This window comes from Arachis duranensis, chromosome 8, assembly GCF_000817695.3.
Source record: "Arachis duranensis cultivar V14167 chromosome 8, aradu.V14167.gnm2.J7QH, whole genome shotgun sequence".
Lineage (NCBI taxonomy): Eukaryota > Viridiplantae > Streptophyta > Magnoliopsida > Fabales > Fabaceae > Arachis > Arachis duranensis.
This window is the reverse complement of record NC_029779.3, coordinates 16,500,831-16,515,449: the sequence shown is the minus strand read 5'-3', so window position 1 is coordinate 16,515,449 and position 14,619 is coordinate 16,500,831. Positions and strand designations below refer to the sequence as shown.

Sequence of the window (14,619 nt, the reverse complement as noted above, 5' to 3'; positions counted from 1 at the left end):
TTTATTTGTCTTATGTTATTTTTTAATTTTGGAACTCACCAAGGTTCGAACTCTTAACTTTTCGAATATAGAGCTCTGATACCATGTTATGAAACAACTCCTTCCAAAAGTTTAAATTGATATGATGAGGCAATATTAATGTTTATATCTCTAATATGTTTTAAAATTGTCTTCATGTGTTGTCTTGTCGTTAGGGATCTATTAATTGAGTTTATGATATGTCAAAATTGAGATAATTTTGAAATGTTAGGGATATAAATAGGATGAAAACTTTGTAGACAAAAATGATACATTATTTTTAGAAGGATTATCAAATCAAGAAAAAAGAAAATAAATTTTAATGGAATGAATGTATTACGAATTCAAGATTTTTACTCATCATAAAATACTTATAGAATGGCTAATAATACACTGTCGGAAAAAAATGAGTATGATATATATAATAAAGTATAATTATACATTTTTGTCTCTATTGTATCAAACTTTTTTAATATTTAATTTAAATAAATCTTATTTTTAACCTAAAAATAAATTTTAATTTTATCCTTTAATAATATTAATTTTTTACGGTACGTAGTTATTCAATTATTTTTAATCACATCTAAGTAAATTACACTTAATCACGTTACTTTCATTCTAAATAAACTTATTTTTTTTAAATTGTACTCTTAAAATTTTTTACTCATCATAAAATATTTGTAGAATGACTATTACATAAACATGTGAAAAAGAAAAAAATATGGTACATATACAATAAAGTATAAATTATTTTTTTTGTCTCTAATGTACCGAAATTATTTAATGTTTAATTTAATTAAATATTTTTTATTTTAAATAAATTTTAATTTTATCCTTTAATAATATCATTTTTTAATTGCATCTAAGTAAATTACTTTTATTCTAAATAAATTTATTTTTTAATTTTATTCTTAATCACATTACTTTATTTTAAGTAAATTTATTTTTTATTAAGAAAAAATTAAAAATAAATTAAATAATTATTTGTCATAAAAAATTGAAATTATTGAAAAAAAATTAAAAATAAAATTTAATTAAATTAAACATTAAATAAGTTTAGTATATTAGAGACAAAAAGATATAATTTATACTTTATTGTATATCTACATGCTCTTTTTTTTTTTCCGAAAGTTTATATACTAGTCATTCTACAAGTATGAGTAAAAATCTTGAATTCGTAATGCAATTTATTTTGTTAAAATTTACTATCATTTTACTTGATTTGGTAATTCTTCTAAGAATAATGTATCGTTTTTGTCCCTAACATTTTTGTCCTATTTAAATTCCTAATGTTTCAAAATCGTATCGATTTTAATTTGTTCCACCGTCAATTATGTTAACAGACCACTAACGACAGGATAATATTGAGACCATTTTGAAATGTTAGAAACTTAAATAAGACGATTTAAACGTTAGGGACAATTTTGCGACTTATCTCAAATGTTGAGAATCAAAACGATACTTTACTCCTAAATTTTAAAATGTTACTTTTAAGGGTATTTTTTTTAGTATTCTAGACTGTTTGAGAATACTTTGGATAGTTTTAAAATTTTCTAGAAAATTTTGGAAGGTCTTGAAAAATCCTAAAATATTCTAGAAAACTCTGGAAGATCGTATAAGTACATTCTAGAAGAAGAGTATGGAGATATATAGAGGTGTGAAGAGTGGTATAAAATAATCTAGAAGAGTTTAAAAGATTGTAATAGGTAAGATATCTATAACGAAGATTTTGGATATTAAAATCTAGACTGTTGATTAGATTAAATCCTAACTATCTTAAGGAGGTGGATGGCTATAAATAGGGAATGAGTGTTTAGTATTGTGTATGTAAATCATTTGTAACAATCACTTATTTAGTGAAGTATTTTTTCTATCAGAATTTTTTTTTCTCTTGTATTTTTTTGTGTTCTTAGTTTTCTTACTAATTATTAAAGATTAGACTGACCTGATTTTAACTCAAGAAGTTGAGTAAGTCTAAGTGTTAGTATAACTATTATTATATACTAAAAGTATTTATTAAAAAAATAATATTAATAGATATCATATAATCATGAAAAGAAAAAAATAAGTTGTGATCAATAAAAGATTTTATATTTATCTTTTTAATTTATAAATATTTAATAAAATTTATAATTTTAACTAATGTTATTTTAGAAAGAGTGAGTTTACAATTAAAATTAAAATTAAAATAAATTAAATAAATATAAACCATTTGATAGAAGCATATATATTAATTAGCTTACACAGTAATGGACGATGAGCGATCAAATGATAACGACAAAATTAGATTAGACTTGATGGACATTTGTAGGCGGCCAGATCTGAATTTAAAAGAACTTGATAACAAGCTGTGGGTTAAACTAAAAGCGGTATTCGCTCTACGAAGGAGCAGAAATAAAATATTTGTATGTGAATTAAAGGATTAAGGTTTTCTGATGGTTACGTTTCTAACTTGGACAGGTATGCAAACGTGTCACAGGGTAAGCTTGTTGGGTTAAAAAGTCATGATTATCACATCTTCATGGAGTTCTTGCTTCATGTCGTGTTCAGAGAACTTCCAACCAACATCTGAAAATTTCTCACAGAAATGAGTGAGTTCTTTAGGGAGTTATATGCTATGATATCACTAAAATTAATGTAACCAAGAAATATAGGTACTACAATTGTTTTATGCTACCTCAAAATGCATAATAGTATACTATTTACTTTATTCGGGTTCATGCAAGTCTAGTTAGATAGTTGTGGTTAATACTAAACCAAAAGTCCGCATCGAATCTGATGATAGGATAGAGGGTCAGGAACATTACTAGATTAAGAATCCAACTCCTTCGAAAATGGTGGTTGATATCGGTAAGCCAATCACCCTTAGGTCTATTATGGATGATGACATCATTGACCTTTGACTAGATGCCGACGCACTTTCACTAGAGGACGATGATCTTCAAGAAGAAGATGGCAACGAAGAAGAGGAAGACAAGTTCACTGATAATCAGGAAACTATCTCGAAAGAGGAGAATGGTGAACCAGAGAAAAAAGATGATAAATCTAAGTAGAATTAATGTAAACATAATTTTGTGATATATATTTTTTTTTAAGAAACTTTGCATATTTAATTTGTAATATATATTTCAGTGAATGTAAACATATAGCTCTGTGAATGTAATATAATTAGTATTGTTTTAGATATTTCAGTTACTATCATTCTGTATTTATAATTTATATTTTTTGTACTTCACATCAGATTTAAAACACTATTTTAGTTATTAATTATCAGGGTACATTAGAGATGGATGAAAAAAGATAATTAAAAAAAAACAAAAAAGCTATCATCGAAATTATCGATAGAATATTCCAATGGTAACAGCCAAGTCAAATTAAAAAAAAAATTAAACATTTCCGTCAGCATTACCGTCAATTTAATCCGCCGGTAATATGGTGGGGGAGAATAATAATGTGACGCCAATATTATCGTCGAAAATTTCCAACAATAACGTCTAACATATTTCGTTTTCAAGCTAATTATATTCCGTTGCTAAATCCAACAATAATTGCCGTTAGACGAAAAATATTTACCAACGAGATTTATACCATCTGATTTTATCTGACGATAAATTTGACAATACTCAGTATTTTTCTTGTAGTGTTATTTCTAATCCTGACCAGCTCATTGAAAGTTCTTGTTTACCATAGAGATAAATTGCCCTCTCCATCATCCTTTCCCAAAAATTTAGTGATCATTTGAATTCAGTTAAGACACCACCTTGGTATGTCTCTGATGCAGATAAAATTGCTGCCAAAAAAATCCCAATCTTACGAAGACCGGGTTTAATAAGATTATGACAATTAAACCTAACTTTTCTCCATTATAGATATTTCATTCTATAATCGCACTAGTTGGATGCAATCATGCATATCAAATTTGGAAGAAACTTGATACCTACTTAATTTGTTGCACAATACTCCAGGATATCTCTTTTAAATCAAGAAAATTATTAATCTTCTTGCGGCTGTTAGTTCTCCCCTAACCACTAATGATGAATATGTTAATGTCATTCTTGATGATCTAAACTCTTATTACAAAGTCTTTAGGACCTTTGTTCTTAATAAAAAATAACCATGGACCATTGTTGAGTTAGAAGCATTCCTTATAGCCCAAGATGGGATGCATGATCAATTTGTTAAGGAAAAAGCACCTTTGGACTAGCCTAATATCATACAAACTCAACCCTTTTCTCAGGTTACCCCATACTAAACTTCGTCCTCAACCCTTTTCAATGCTTCAAGATTTTCTAGACATGGCCTCAGTGGTAGAAGAGACAGAGGTGGGCATGGTTTTTATGATTCAGCAATGCTATCTTCTATTTGACCATTATTTCAACAATCCATATTTTGCTTTGCAAAAACCCGGGCTAACTCCTCTGCCTGCCTCTTTTCATAATTCCCGAGCTCTTATTATCACTCTCTCTTTGGTTCATGGCAATGCTTGGTATATATCCTCATTCTGTTGCCTCCAATCATCTAACTCATGATAAGCAAAATATGATCTCTAGTTCATATTACAGCAGTAATGAACATGTTGTTGGTTACTTATATTTTTTCTTTCTCTTATTCTTTTCATATTTGGTTTGTATTATTGAATCTTGGATTTAGCTAATATGTATCTTAATGACATATGATAAGTTTATTATTAATAAAAATTTTTAAATATTTTTATTTAATGAAGACAAAACAAATATATTGAAAATTTGATTTTTTTTAATAAATTTTTTTTATTAATAACAAGTTTATCATATATCTTTAAGGTACATGTTAACCTTGAATATTTTATATGTTCTTGATATTGTAAGAATTTTTATTAGTGTGCAAAATTTTACTGAAGACATTATGGTATTTATTATCCTCTTAAAGTATGTCCATAAAACACAAAAGAGCTAAAGCCAAAGCATTTAAGTCATTTTCCACGATTAAAAAGGTATGGAGAGGATCATAGGTGGTTATTTGTCAAATGGGCAAGTTCGATTAATTAAGTCTGTCCCATTTAGCTTCATAGATTATACGATTAGTTTGGTTGAATCCATTTTATTTATGTACTATAATTTTTAAAATTAATATAATAAGTTAAACGGATTGACTCGTTTATAATTTTTTTTATCAAAATTCTTAAATAAACAGTATTTTTTAAGTAATGGATTAGATTTTTTTATCGGATCAAAAGAATATTGAGAAAAAAATGTTAATTCTTTTAGAAATACATACAAAAATAAAAAATAATCGAGTTGTCTGTTTAGTTTGTAAACTGATACATTTAACCTGTCATTTAATTCGAAATTTAAACAATCTAATTTTAGAGAAAAACATCTATATATTTACACCAACAAATTTAAGCAATTTTGACAGGACAAGTCATATGTTTAAAAGAAAATCTAGGGACCAACATTTTTATTAAGGTGGCCACTTCCATACACACGCCATAAACGTCCTTTTTTACGGACAATGAAGTGGATAGGCTAGTTGATTGGCATGCCTCCACTGTCCATCAATTAATTAATGCCGCGGCTAAGTTATTTTAGGAGAATCGGTTAATAAAAAATATGTGATTTTAAGTAAACTAATTTTTTTTTATTTGACCAAAAAATAACCGAAATTTAGTAAACCGGTTAATTTTTGTGGGCTTCTTTCTTTTTTTATTTACTTTTGAATTTTAGACTTTATAATATCCAAACAATAAATTTAAATTGAAAATGGACTGGGACTCTTATAATTTGAGTTCTTCTGTTCCTTTAGTATTTTTAATTTATTTTTAAACGTAATTAGAAGTTTTAAAATAGTAAATTAACTAATTAAGTATCATAGATTAATAGATAAAATGAAAGTAAAAAATAAATTAATTCAACCAAAGAAAAAATATGCTAAATTTATTATGTTCTAGTCTATTATCCATTCAACTTCTAATAAAATAAATAACGTTATTGTTATTTAGGGAAAAAATTTAAAATACAATGTAATTTATTTTTAAAAAAATAAAAAGATAAAAATCTTATAGGAATATGTAATTTTTTTTAATTTGGTATGCATGAGATGAGATGTAAATTTGGATGACCTTGAATAAGAAATGAAATAAGAATTAAGCTGAAATTTTAATCTTTAATATATTAACAATATTTATGTTTTAGTCTATTCTATTTTATATTTCGATATAATTATATGTTTATTTAATTTTTTAGGAAATAGTGATGAGGGCGACAGTGTAGGAGGCGGTGGTGGCGGCGAGATCACAGTAGTAATAGGTGAGAAGAAAGGAGATGAGAATGGGCTAATTAATTAATAGACAATGAATACATGTTGGTCAACTAGTCTATCCACTTTATCGTTCGTAAAAAAAGACGTTAATGGCTATTACATAAACATGTGAAAAAGAAAAAAAATATGGTACATATACAATAAAATATAAATTATTTTTTTGTCTCTAATGTACTGAAATTATTTAATGTTTAATTTAGTTAAATATTTTTAATTTTAAATAAATTTTAATTTTATTCTTTAATAATATCATTTTTTTAATTGCATCTAAGTAAATTACTTTTATTCTAAATAAATTTATTTTTTAATTTTATTCTTAATCATATTACTTTTATTTTAAGTAAATTTATTTTTTATTAAAAAAATTAAAAAAAATTAAATAATTATTTGTCATAAAAAATTGAAATTATTGAAGAAAAATTAAAAATAAAGTTTAATTAAATTAAACATTAAATAAGTTTAGTATATTAGAGACAAAAAGATATAATTTATACTTTATTGTATATTTACATGCTCTTTTTTTTTCTAAAGTTTATATACTAGTCATTCTACAAGTATGAGTAAAAATCTTGAATTCGTAATGCAATTTATTTTGTTAAAATTTACTATCATTTTACTTGATTTGGTAATTCTTCTAAGAATAATGTATCGTTTTTGTCCCTAACATTTTTGTCCTATTTAAATTCCTAATGTTTCAAAATCGTATCGATTTTAATTTGTTCCACCGTCAATTATGTTAACAGACCACTTACGACAGGATAATATTGAGACCATTTTGAAATGTTAGAAACTTAAATAAGACGATTTAAACGTTAGGGACAACTTTGAGACTTATCTCAAATGTTGGGAATCAAAACGATACTTTACTCCTAAATTTTAAAATGTTACTTTTAAGGGTATTTTTTTTAGTATTCTAGACTGTTTGAGAATACTTTGGATAGTTTTAAAATTTTCTAGAAAATTTTGGAAGGTCTTGAAAAATCCTAAAATATTCTAGAAAACTCTGGAAGATCGTATAAGTACATTCTAGAAGAAGAGTATGGAGATATATAGAGGTGTGAAGAGTGGTATAAAATAATCTAAAAGAGTTTAAAAGATTGTAATAGGTAAGATATCTGTAACGAAGGTTTTGGATATTAAAATCTAGACTGTTGATTAGATTAAATCTTAACTGTCTTAAGGAGGTGGATGACTATAAATAGAGAATGAGTGTTTAGTATTGTGTATGTAAATCATCTGTAACAATCACTTATTTAGTGAAGTATTTTTTCTATCAGAACTTTCTTTCTCTTGTATTTTTTTGTGTTCTTAGCTTTCTTACTAAATATTAAAGGTTAGACTGACCTGATTTTAACTCAAGAAATTGAGTAAGTTCAAGTGTTAGTATAGTAGTATTGAAGTGTGTCTAAAACCGTGACAATAATTATATGAAAAGAAAAAAATAAGTTGTGATCAATAAAAGATTTTATATTTATCTCTTTAATTTATAAATATTTAATAAATTTATAATTTTAACTAATGTTATTTTAGAAAGAGTGAGTTTACAATTAAAATTAAAATAAATATAAACTATTTGATAGAAGTATATATATTAATTAGCTTACACAGTAATGGACGATGAGCGCAAAGGATAACGACAAGGTTAGATTAGACTTGATGGACATTTGTAGGCGACCAGATCTGAATTTAAAGAGACTTGATAACAGGCTGTGGGTTAAACCAAAAGCGGTATTCACTCTACGAAGGAGCAGAAACAAAATATTTGTATGTGAATTAAAGGATTAGGGTTTCCTGATGGTTACGTTTCTAACTTGGACAGGTATGCAAACGTGTCACAGGATAAGTTTGTTGGGTTAAAAAGTCATGATTATCACATCTTCATGGAGTTCTTGCTTCATGTCGTGTTCAGAGAACTTCCAACCAACATCTGAAAATTCCTCACAGAAATGAGTGAGTTCTTTAGGGAGTTATATGCTATGGTATCACTAAAATTAATGTAACCAAGAAATATAGGTACTACAATCGTTTTATACTACCTCAAAATGCATGATAGTATACTATTTACTTTATTCGGTTCATGCAAGTCTAGTTAGGTAGTTGTGGTTAATACTAAACCAAAAGTCCGCATCGAATCTGATGATAGGATAGAGGGTCAAGAACCTTACTAGATTGAGAACCCAACTCCTTCAAAAATGGTGGTTGATATCGGTAAGCCAATCACCCTTAGGTCTGTTATGGATGATGACATCATTGACCTTTGACTAGATGCCGACGCACTTTTACCAGAGGACGATGATCTTCAAGAAGGAGACGGCGACGAAGAAGAGGAAGACAAGTTCACTGATAATCAGGAAACTATCTCGGAAGAGGAGAATGGTGAACCAGAGAAAAAAGATGATGAATCTAAGTAGAGTTAATGTAAACATAATTCTGTGATATGTATTTTTTTTTAAGAAACTTTGCATATTTAATTTGTAATATATATTTTAGTGAATGTAAACATATAGTTCTGTGAATGTAATATAATTAGTATTGTTTTAGATATTTCATTTACTATCATTCTGTATTTATAATTTATATTTTTTGTACTTCACATCAGATTTAAAACACTATTTTAGTTATTAATTATCAGGGTACATTAGAGATGGATGAAAAAAGATAATTAAAAAAAAACAGAAAAGCTATCATCAGAATTATCGATAGAATATTCCAACGGTAACAGCCAAGTCAAATTAAAAAAAATTAAAATATTTCCGTCAGCATTACCGTCAATTTAATCCGCCGGTAATATGGTGGGGGAGAATAATAATGTGACGCCAATATTATCGTCGAAAATTTCCAACAATAACGCCTAACATATTTCGTTTTCATGCTAATTATATTCCGTTGCTAAATCCGACAATAATTGCCGTTAGACGAAAAAAATTTGACGATAAATATTTACCGACGAGATTTATACCATCTGATTTTATCTGACGATAAATTTGACAGTGCTCAGTATTTTTCTTGTAATGTTATTTCTAATCCTGACCGGCTCATTGAAAGTTCTTGTTTACCATAGAGATAAATTGCCCTCTCCACCATCCTTTCCCAAAAATTTAGTGATGATTTAAATTCAGTTAAGACACCACCTTAGTATGTCTCTGATGCAGATAAAATTGCTGCAAAAAAAAATCCCAATCTTACGAAGACCGGGTTTAATAAGATTATGACAATTAAACCTGATTTGGATAATCGCACTAGTTGGATGCAATCATGCATATCAAATTTGGAAGAAACTTGATACTTACTTAATTTGTTGCTCAATACTCCAGGATATCTCTTTTAAATCAAGAAAATTATTAATCTTCTTGCGGCTGTTAGTTCTCCCCTAACCACTAATGATGAATATGTTAATGTCATTCTTGATGATCTAAACTCTTATTACAAAGTTTTTAGGACCTTTGTTCTTAATAAAAAATAGCCATGGACCATTGTTGAGTTAGAAGCATTCCTTATAGCCCAAGATGGGATGCATGATCAATTTGTTAAGGAAAAAGCACCTTTGGACTAGCCTAATATCATACAAGCTCAACCCTTTTCTCAAGTTACCCCATACTAAACTTCGTCCTCAACCCTTTTCAATGCTTCAAGATTTTCTAGACATGGCCTTAGTGGTAGAAGAGGCAGAGGTGGGCATGGTTTTTATGATTCAGCAATGCTATCTTCTATTTGACCATTATTTCAACAATCCATATTTTGCTTTGCAAAAACCCGGGCTAACTCCTCTGCCTGCCTCTTTTCATAATTCCCGAGCTCTTATTATCACTCTCTCTTTGGTTCATGGCAATGCTTGGTATATATCCTCATTCTGTTGCCTCCAATCATCTAACTCATGATAAGCAAAATATGATCTCTAGTTCATATTACAGCAGTAATGAACATGTTGTTGGTTACCTATACTTTTTCTTTCTCTTATTCTTCTCATATTTGGTTTGTATTATTGAATCTTGGATTTAACTAATATGTATCCTAATGACATATGATAAATTTATTATTAATAAAAAATTTTAAATATTTTCATTTAATGAAGACAAAACAAATATATTGAAAATTTGATTTTTTTAATAAAATTTTTTTATTAATAACAAGTTTATCATATATCTTTAAGGTACATGTTAACCTTGAATATTTTATATGTTCTTGATATTGTAAGAATTTTTATTAGTGTGCAAAATTTTATTGAAGACATTATGGTATTTATTATCCTCTTAAAGTATGTCCATAAAACACAAAAGAGCTAAAGCCAAAAATAAAAAAGCCAAAGCATTTAAGTCTTTTTCCACGATAAAAAAGGTATGAAGAGGATCATAGGTGGTTATTTGTCAAATGGGCTAGTTCGATTAATTAAGTCTGTCCCATTTAGCTTCATAGATTATACGATTAGTTTGGTTGAACCCATTTTATTTATGTACTATAATTTTTAAGATTAATATAATGAGTTAAACGGATTGACTCGTTTATAATTTTTTTTTATCAAAATTCTTAAATAAACAGTATTTTTTAGGTAATGGATTAGATTTTTTTATCGGATCAAAAGAATATTGAGAAAAAAATGCTAATTCTTTTAGAAATACATACAAAAATAAAAAATAATCGAGTTTTCTGTTTAGTTTGCAAACTGATACATTTAACCTGTCATTTAATTCGAAATTTAAACAATCTAATTTTACAGAAAAACATCTATATATTTACACCAACAGATTTAAGCAATTTTGACAGGACAAGTCATATGTTTAAAAGAAAAACATTTTTATTAAGGCGGCCATTTCCATACACACGTCATAAACATCCTTTTTTACGGACAATGAAGTAGATAGGCTAGTTGATTGGCATGCCTCCACTGTCCATCAATTAATTAATACTGCGGCTAAGTTATTTTAGGAGAATCGGTTAATAAAAAATATGTGATTTTAAGTAAACTAATTTTTTTTTATTTGACCAAAAAATAACCGAAATTTAGTAAACCGGTTAATTTTTGTGGGCTTCTTTCTTTTTTTATTTACTTTTGAATTTTGGACTTTATAATATCCAAACAATAAATTTAAATTGAAAATGGACTGGGACTCTTATAATTTGAGTTCTTCTGTTCCTTTAGTATTTTTAATTTATTTTTAAACGTAATTAGAAGTTTTAAAATAGTAAATTAACTAATTAAGTATCATAGATTAATAGATAAAATGAAAGTAAAAAATAAATTAATTCAACCAAAGAAAAAATATGCTAAATTTATTATGTTCTAGTCTATTATCCATTCAACTTCTAATAAAATAAATAACGTTATTGTTATTTAGGGAAAAAATTTAAAATACAATGTAATTTATTTTTAAAAAAATAAAAAGATAAAAATCTTAATCAAAACCAAGTCTAAATTTTTATATAATTTTTTAGGAAATAGTGATGAGGGCCATAGTGTAGGAGGCGGTGATGGCGGCGAGATCACAGTAATAATATGTGAGAAGAAAGGAGATGAGAATGGGCTAATTAATTAATGGACAATGAATACATGCCGGTCAACTAGCCTATCCACTTTATCGTTCGTAAAAAAAGACGTTAATGGCTTGTGTATATGAGTGGCTATCTTTTATTAAAATCTAATCAACACTCAACTATAAAAAAAAAAAATTATATTATTAAATTTAATCTCATACCATTAAAAATACTAATAATAATTAATTAATTATTACAAATCACAAAACTTGTTAGTTCCTACCACTTCTCTATATTCTATATTGTTTTGGTATTGTAGAAGAAAGAGATGGAAAAGCGATATAAGAGGTGAAGAACACAAAGCAAAATTAGGCAGCACGCCAACATGCATCCTTGAGAAGAGTAACCATCACTCATTCGGTGTGCGCATCATCACCATACCTTCTATACTCTAGCGAGATTCTGAGACAAACCGATGCACTAAGAACAAAATTTGGTAAAATCTACTCGATAATACTCTCTAATAGGCGACGTTTCTAAAATCGCTGGAATTTCATTTTGCGGCGGTTTAAAACTGTCGCAAATTCTTAAATAAACCACCGCAATTTTCTATTTCTCTTATAGTGAGATATTGTGTGCAAAAATATTAAATTAGTGTATTTTATGTCCTTTCTAATAGAAAAGACATAAAAATATTAACAAAAGACACAATTTATTTTTTATTTTTTCTTCTGTTATTCTTTTTCATTTTTCGTAATTATATTTTTATTATTATATATTTTTTCTCAAATTTTCAAATAAAAAAATTAAAATAAATTAAATTTTCATAATTTATTCTAATTTATTACCAAACAAAATATAAGAACACTAATTTTTATATCTTTGTCTTTTATATCTTATTCTTAATACCTTATTTTGTTCTATTCTAAGAACCAAATGTAGCCTTATGCATTATGCCAATTGGGTTAGAAAATAATATTCTCTTTTGTTATTATTATTTATTCTATTTTAAATGTAATAAATTGAAGAGTAAAGTGACAAATATATTTTTAAAAATTTATACTTTGGATATTAGATTAATTTCTGAAAAAATACTAAAAAAATCTTTTACAGTAATAAATATAGATAAATTAATTCAAATTAAAAATTTTTACTCTAAGCATAAAAATTAATTTAAAAATATTGTGTTCACATTTATTATTTTAAAAAATTTATTAATATTTTTTTAAAAAAATTAATCTATTCAAAATATAAATTTTTTAAAATTTATTTGTCATTCACTCTTAATTGAAATACAAGCTAATACTTAGCGTGGACATATAAGTGATATAACTGTTTAGTTACTTCTTTCCTTTTAGATTCTTATAAAGTAAATATTGTTTAAGTACGTGAATTCTAATTAAATTATTCCTTGAATAAATTAAACTGTGTTTTTCTTTTGAGAACTTAAGTTGTTTCCTTTTTAATCTAATGTTAAAATGCCCACTAAGCACTAATTGTATATTTTATCAATTTCAAACCTTTTACAGTTTAAAAGCATAGCGGAAGCATATTATTGGTGGACATATATATCTTTGGTCTTTAAGACTATATTATATAACGCAAGACATGAATTTTGGTTGATATATATACTTGGATACGAAATCTTTCAAAGATTCCAATCGCAGTCGCGAAGGTGGCTACATTATTATTCATTTATTTGTTAACGACCATGAACAAAGAATATTATACCAAGAGTGAAAATTCTAATCGACCAGCAGAGCGCGTGGAGCATGCATGCGATTGCGCAACAGTAATATAATGAGATATTTTAACCTTAAAATATGATAACCATATTATTTTTATTTTCCAATGATAATTTGATAACCATATGATAGTTTTTTTTTTTTACCAAATCTTTTCTTTATTAGACAAATTAATTTATACATTAAATTATTCATCTGTATGATAGTTTTTTTTTTCCCAACGATGTCATTTTGTTAAAGATTAGATGTCAATATACAACTATCATTTTATTTCATCATTCCGCACACAGTAAATTAATGTATCAAACCAATATATTATTAACGAAGATAAACTCAGGAATTAATGTGTTATCATTGTAAATTTAGAGGTTTAATTTGATTTGATTAAAATTTTAGTAATAAATTTAAGTCTAACCTTAAATTTTAAAGATTAAATTGAATATTAACTTAAAAATTGATATATTTAATAAAATAAAATGTTAAAAACTAATTTAGTGAATAAAATTTATGTGTCCGTGCATTGAGTCGATGTCACCACTCGTTTCAATAAGATACAAATATATTATATTCAATAATTTAATTAAATATATTAAATAATCTAATATAGTTTTTGTTGGGCCAATTATGCAGAGTTTTCAATAATCAAGAAGATTTCGAGAAAGAATCAAGTGAAAGTGAAAGAACATAAAATAGGAAGACAAGACATTAGAATATGTCTAAAATGAGCTCAATATTTATGTGCTTATTGAATGTGTCACATTTATATAGATCATTAGATTTTATTAGATTAAAATCAAAGGCTAATATAAAGGAAGAACATTGATGTGCTCTAATAAATACAGAATATCATAGTACATAAATAAATACTTTAAATGACAATACTTTAATACACAATACTTTAAATGGCAACATAATGTTTTATTCTTAAATAATTAAATATAAAACATATAAAATATATAAATACAAAATATCTAAATATTTTTTTATTTATTAAAATTAATCATTATACAAATTTTTTATAATATTAAAAAATTATATTAAAATGATATTTTAAATTACAATATAAAAAAATGAAATAATTAAATTT

The 14,619-nt window shown here is 26.2% G+C and overlaps 1 protein-coding gene across 1 annotated transcript; it reads left to right on the top strand.

Annotated features, from left to right (window-relative positions):
• Nucleotides 1-2,267: 2,267 nt before the first annotated feature.
• Nucleotides 2,268-8,729, top strand: LOC107461144 (serine/threonine-protein phosphatase 4 regulatory subunit 2-like). Its single transcript, XM_016079609.1, has 5 exons — nucleotides 2,268-2,368; nucleotides 2,479-2,498; nucleotides 2,926-3,036; nucleotides 6,243-6,305; nucleotides 8,584-8,729. Exons 1-5 carry the CDS (start codon nucleotides 2,268-2,270, stop codon nucleotides 8,727-8,729), a joined length of 441 nt encoding a protein of 146 aa, XP_015935095.1.
• The last annotated feature ends 5,890 nt before the right edge of the window (nucleotides 8,730-14,619 follow it).

Excerpts from the sequence above, each read along its gene's own strand:
- LOC107461144 (XM_016079609.1), top strand. The coding sequence starts at position 2,268 with ATGGACGATGAGCGATCAAATGATAACGACAAAATTAGATTAGACTTG. Across the intron at positions 2,499-2,925 it reads GTATGCAAACGTGTCACAGG|ATGCCGACGCACTTTCACTA; the intron begins GTAAGCTTGTTG and ends ACCTTTGACTAG. Across the intron at positions 3,037-6,242 it reads TATCTCGAAAGAGGAGAATG|GAAATAGTGATGAGGGCGAC; the intron begins GTGAACCAGAGA and ends TTAATTTTTTAG.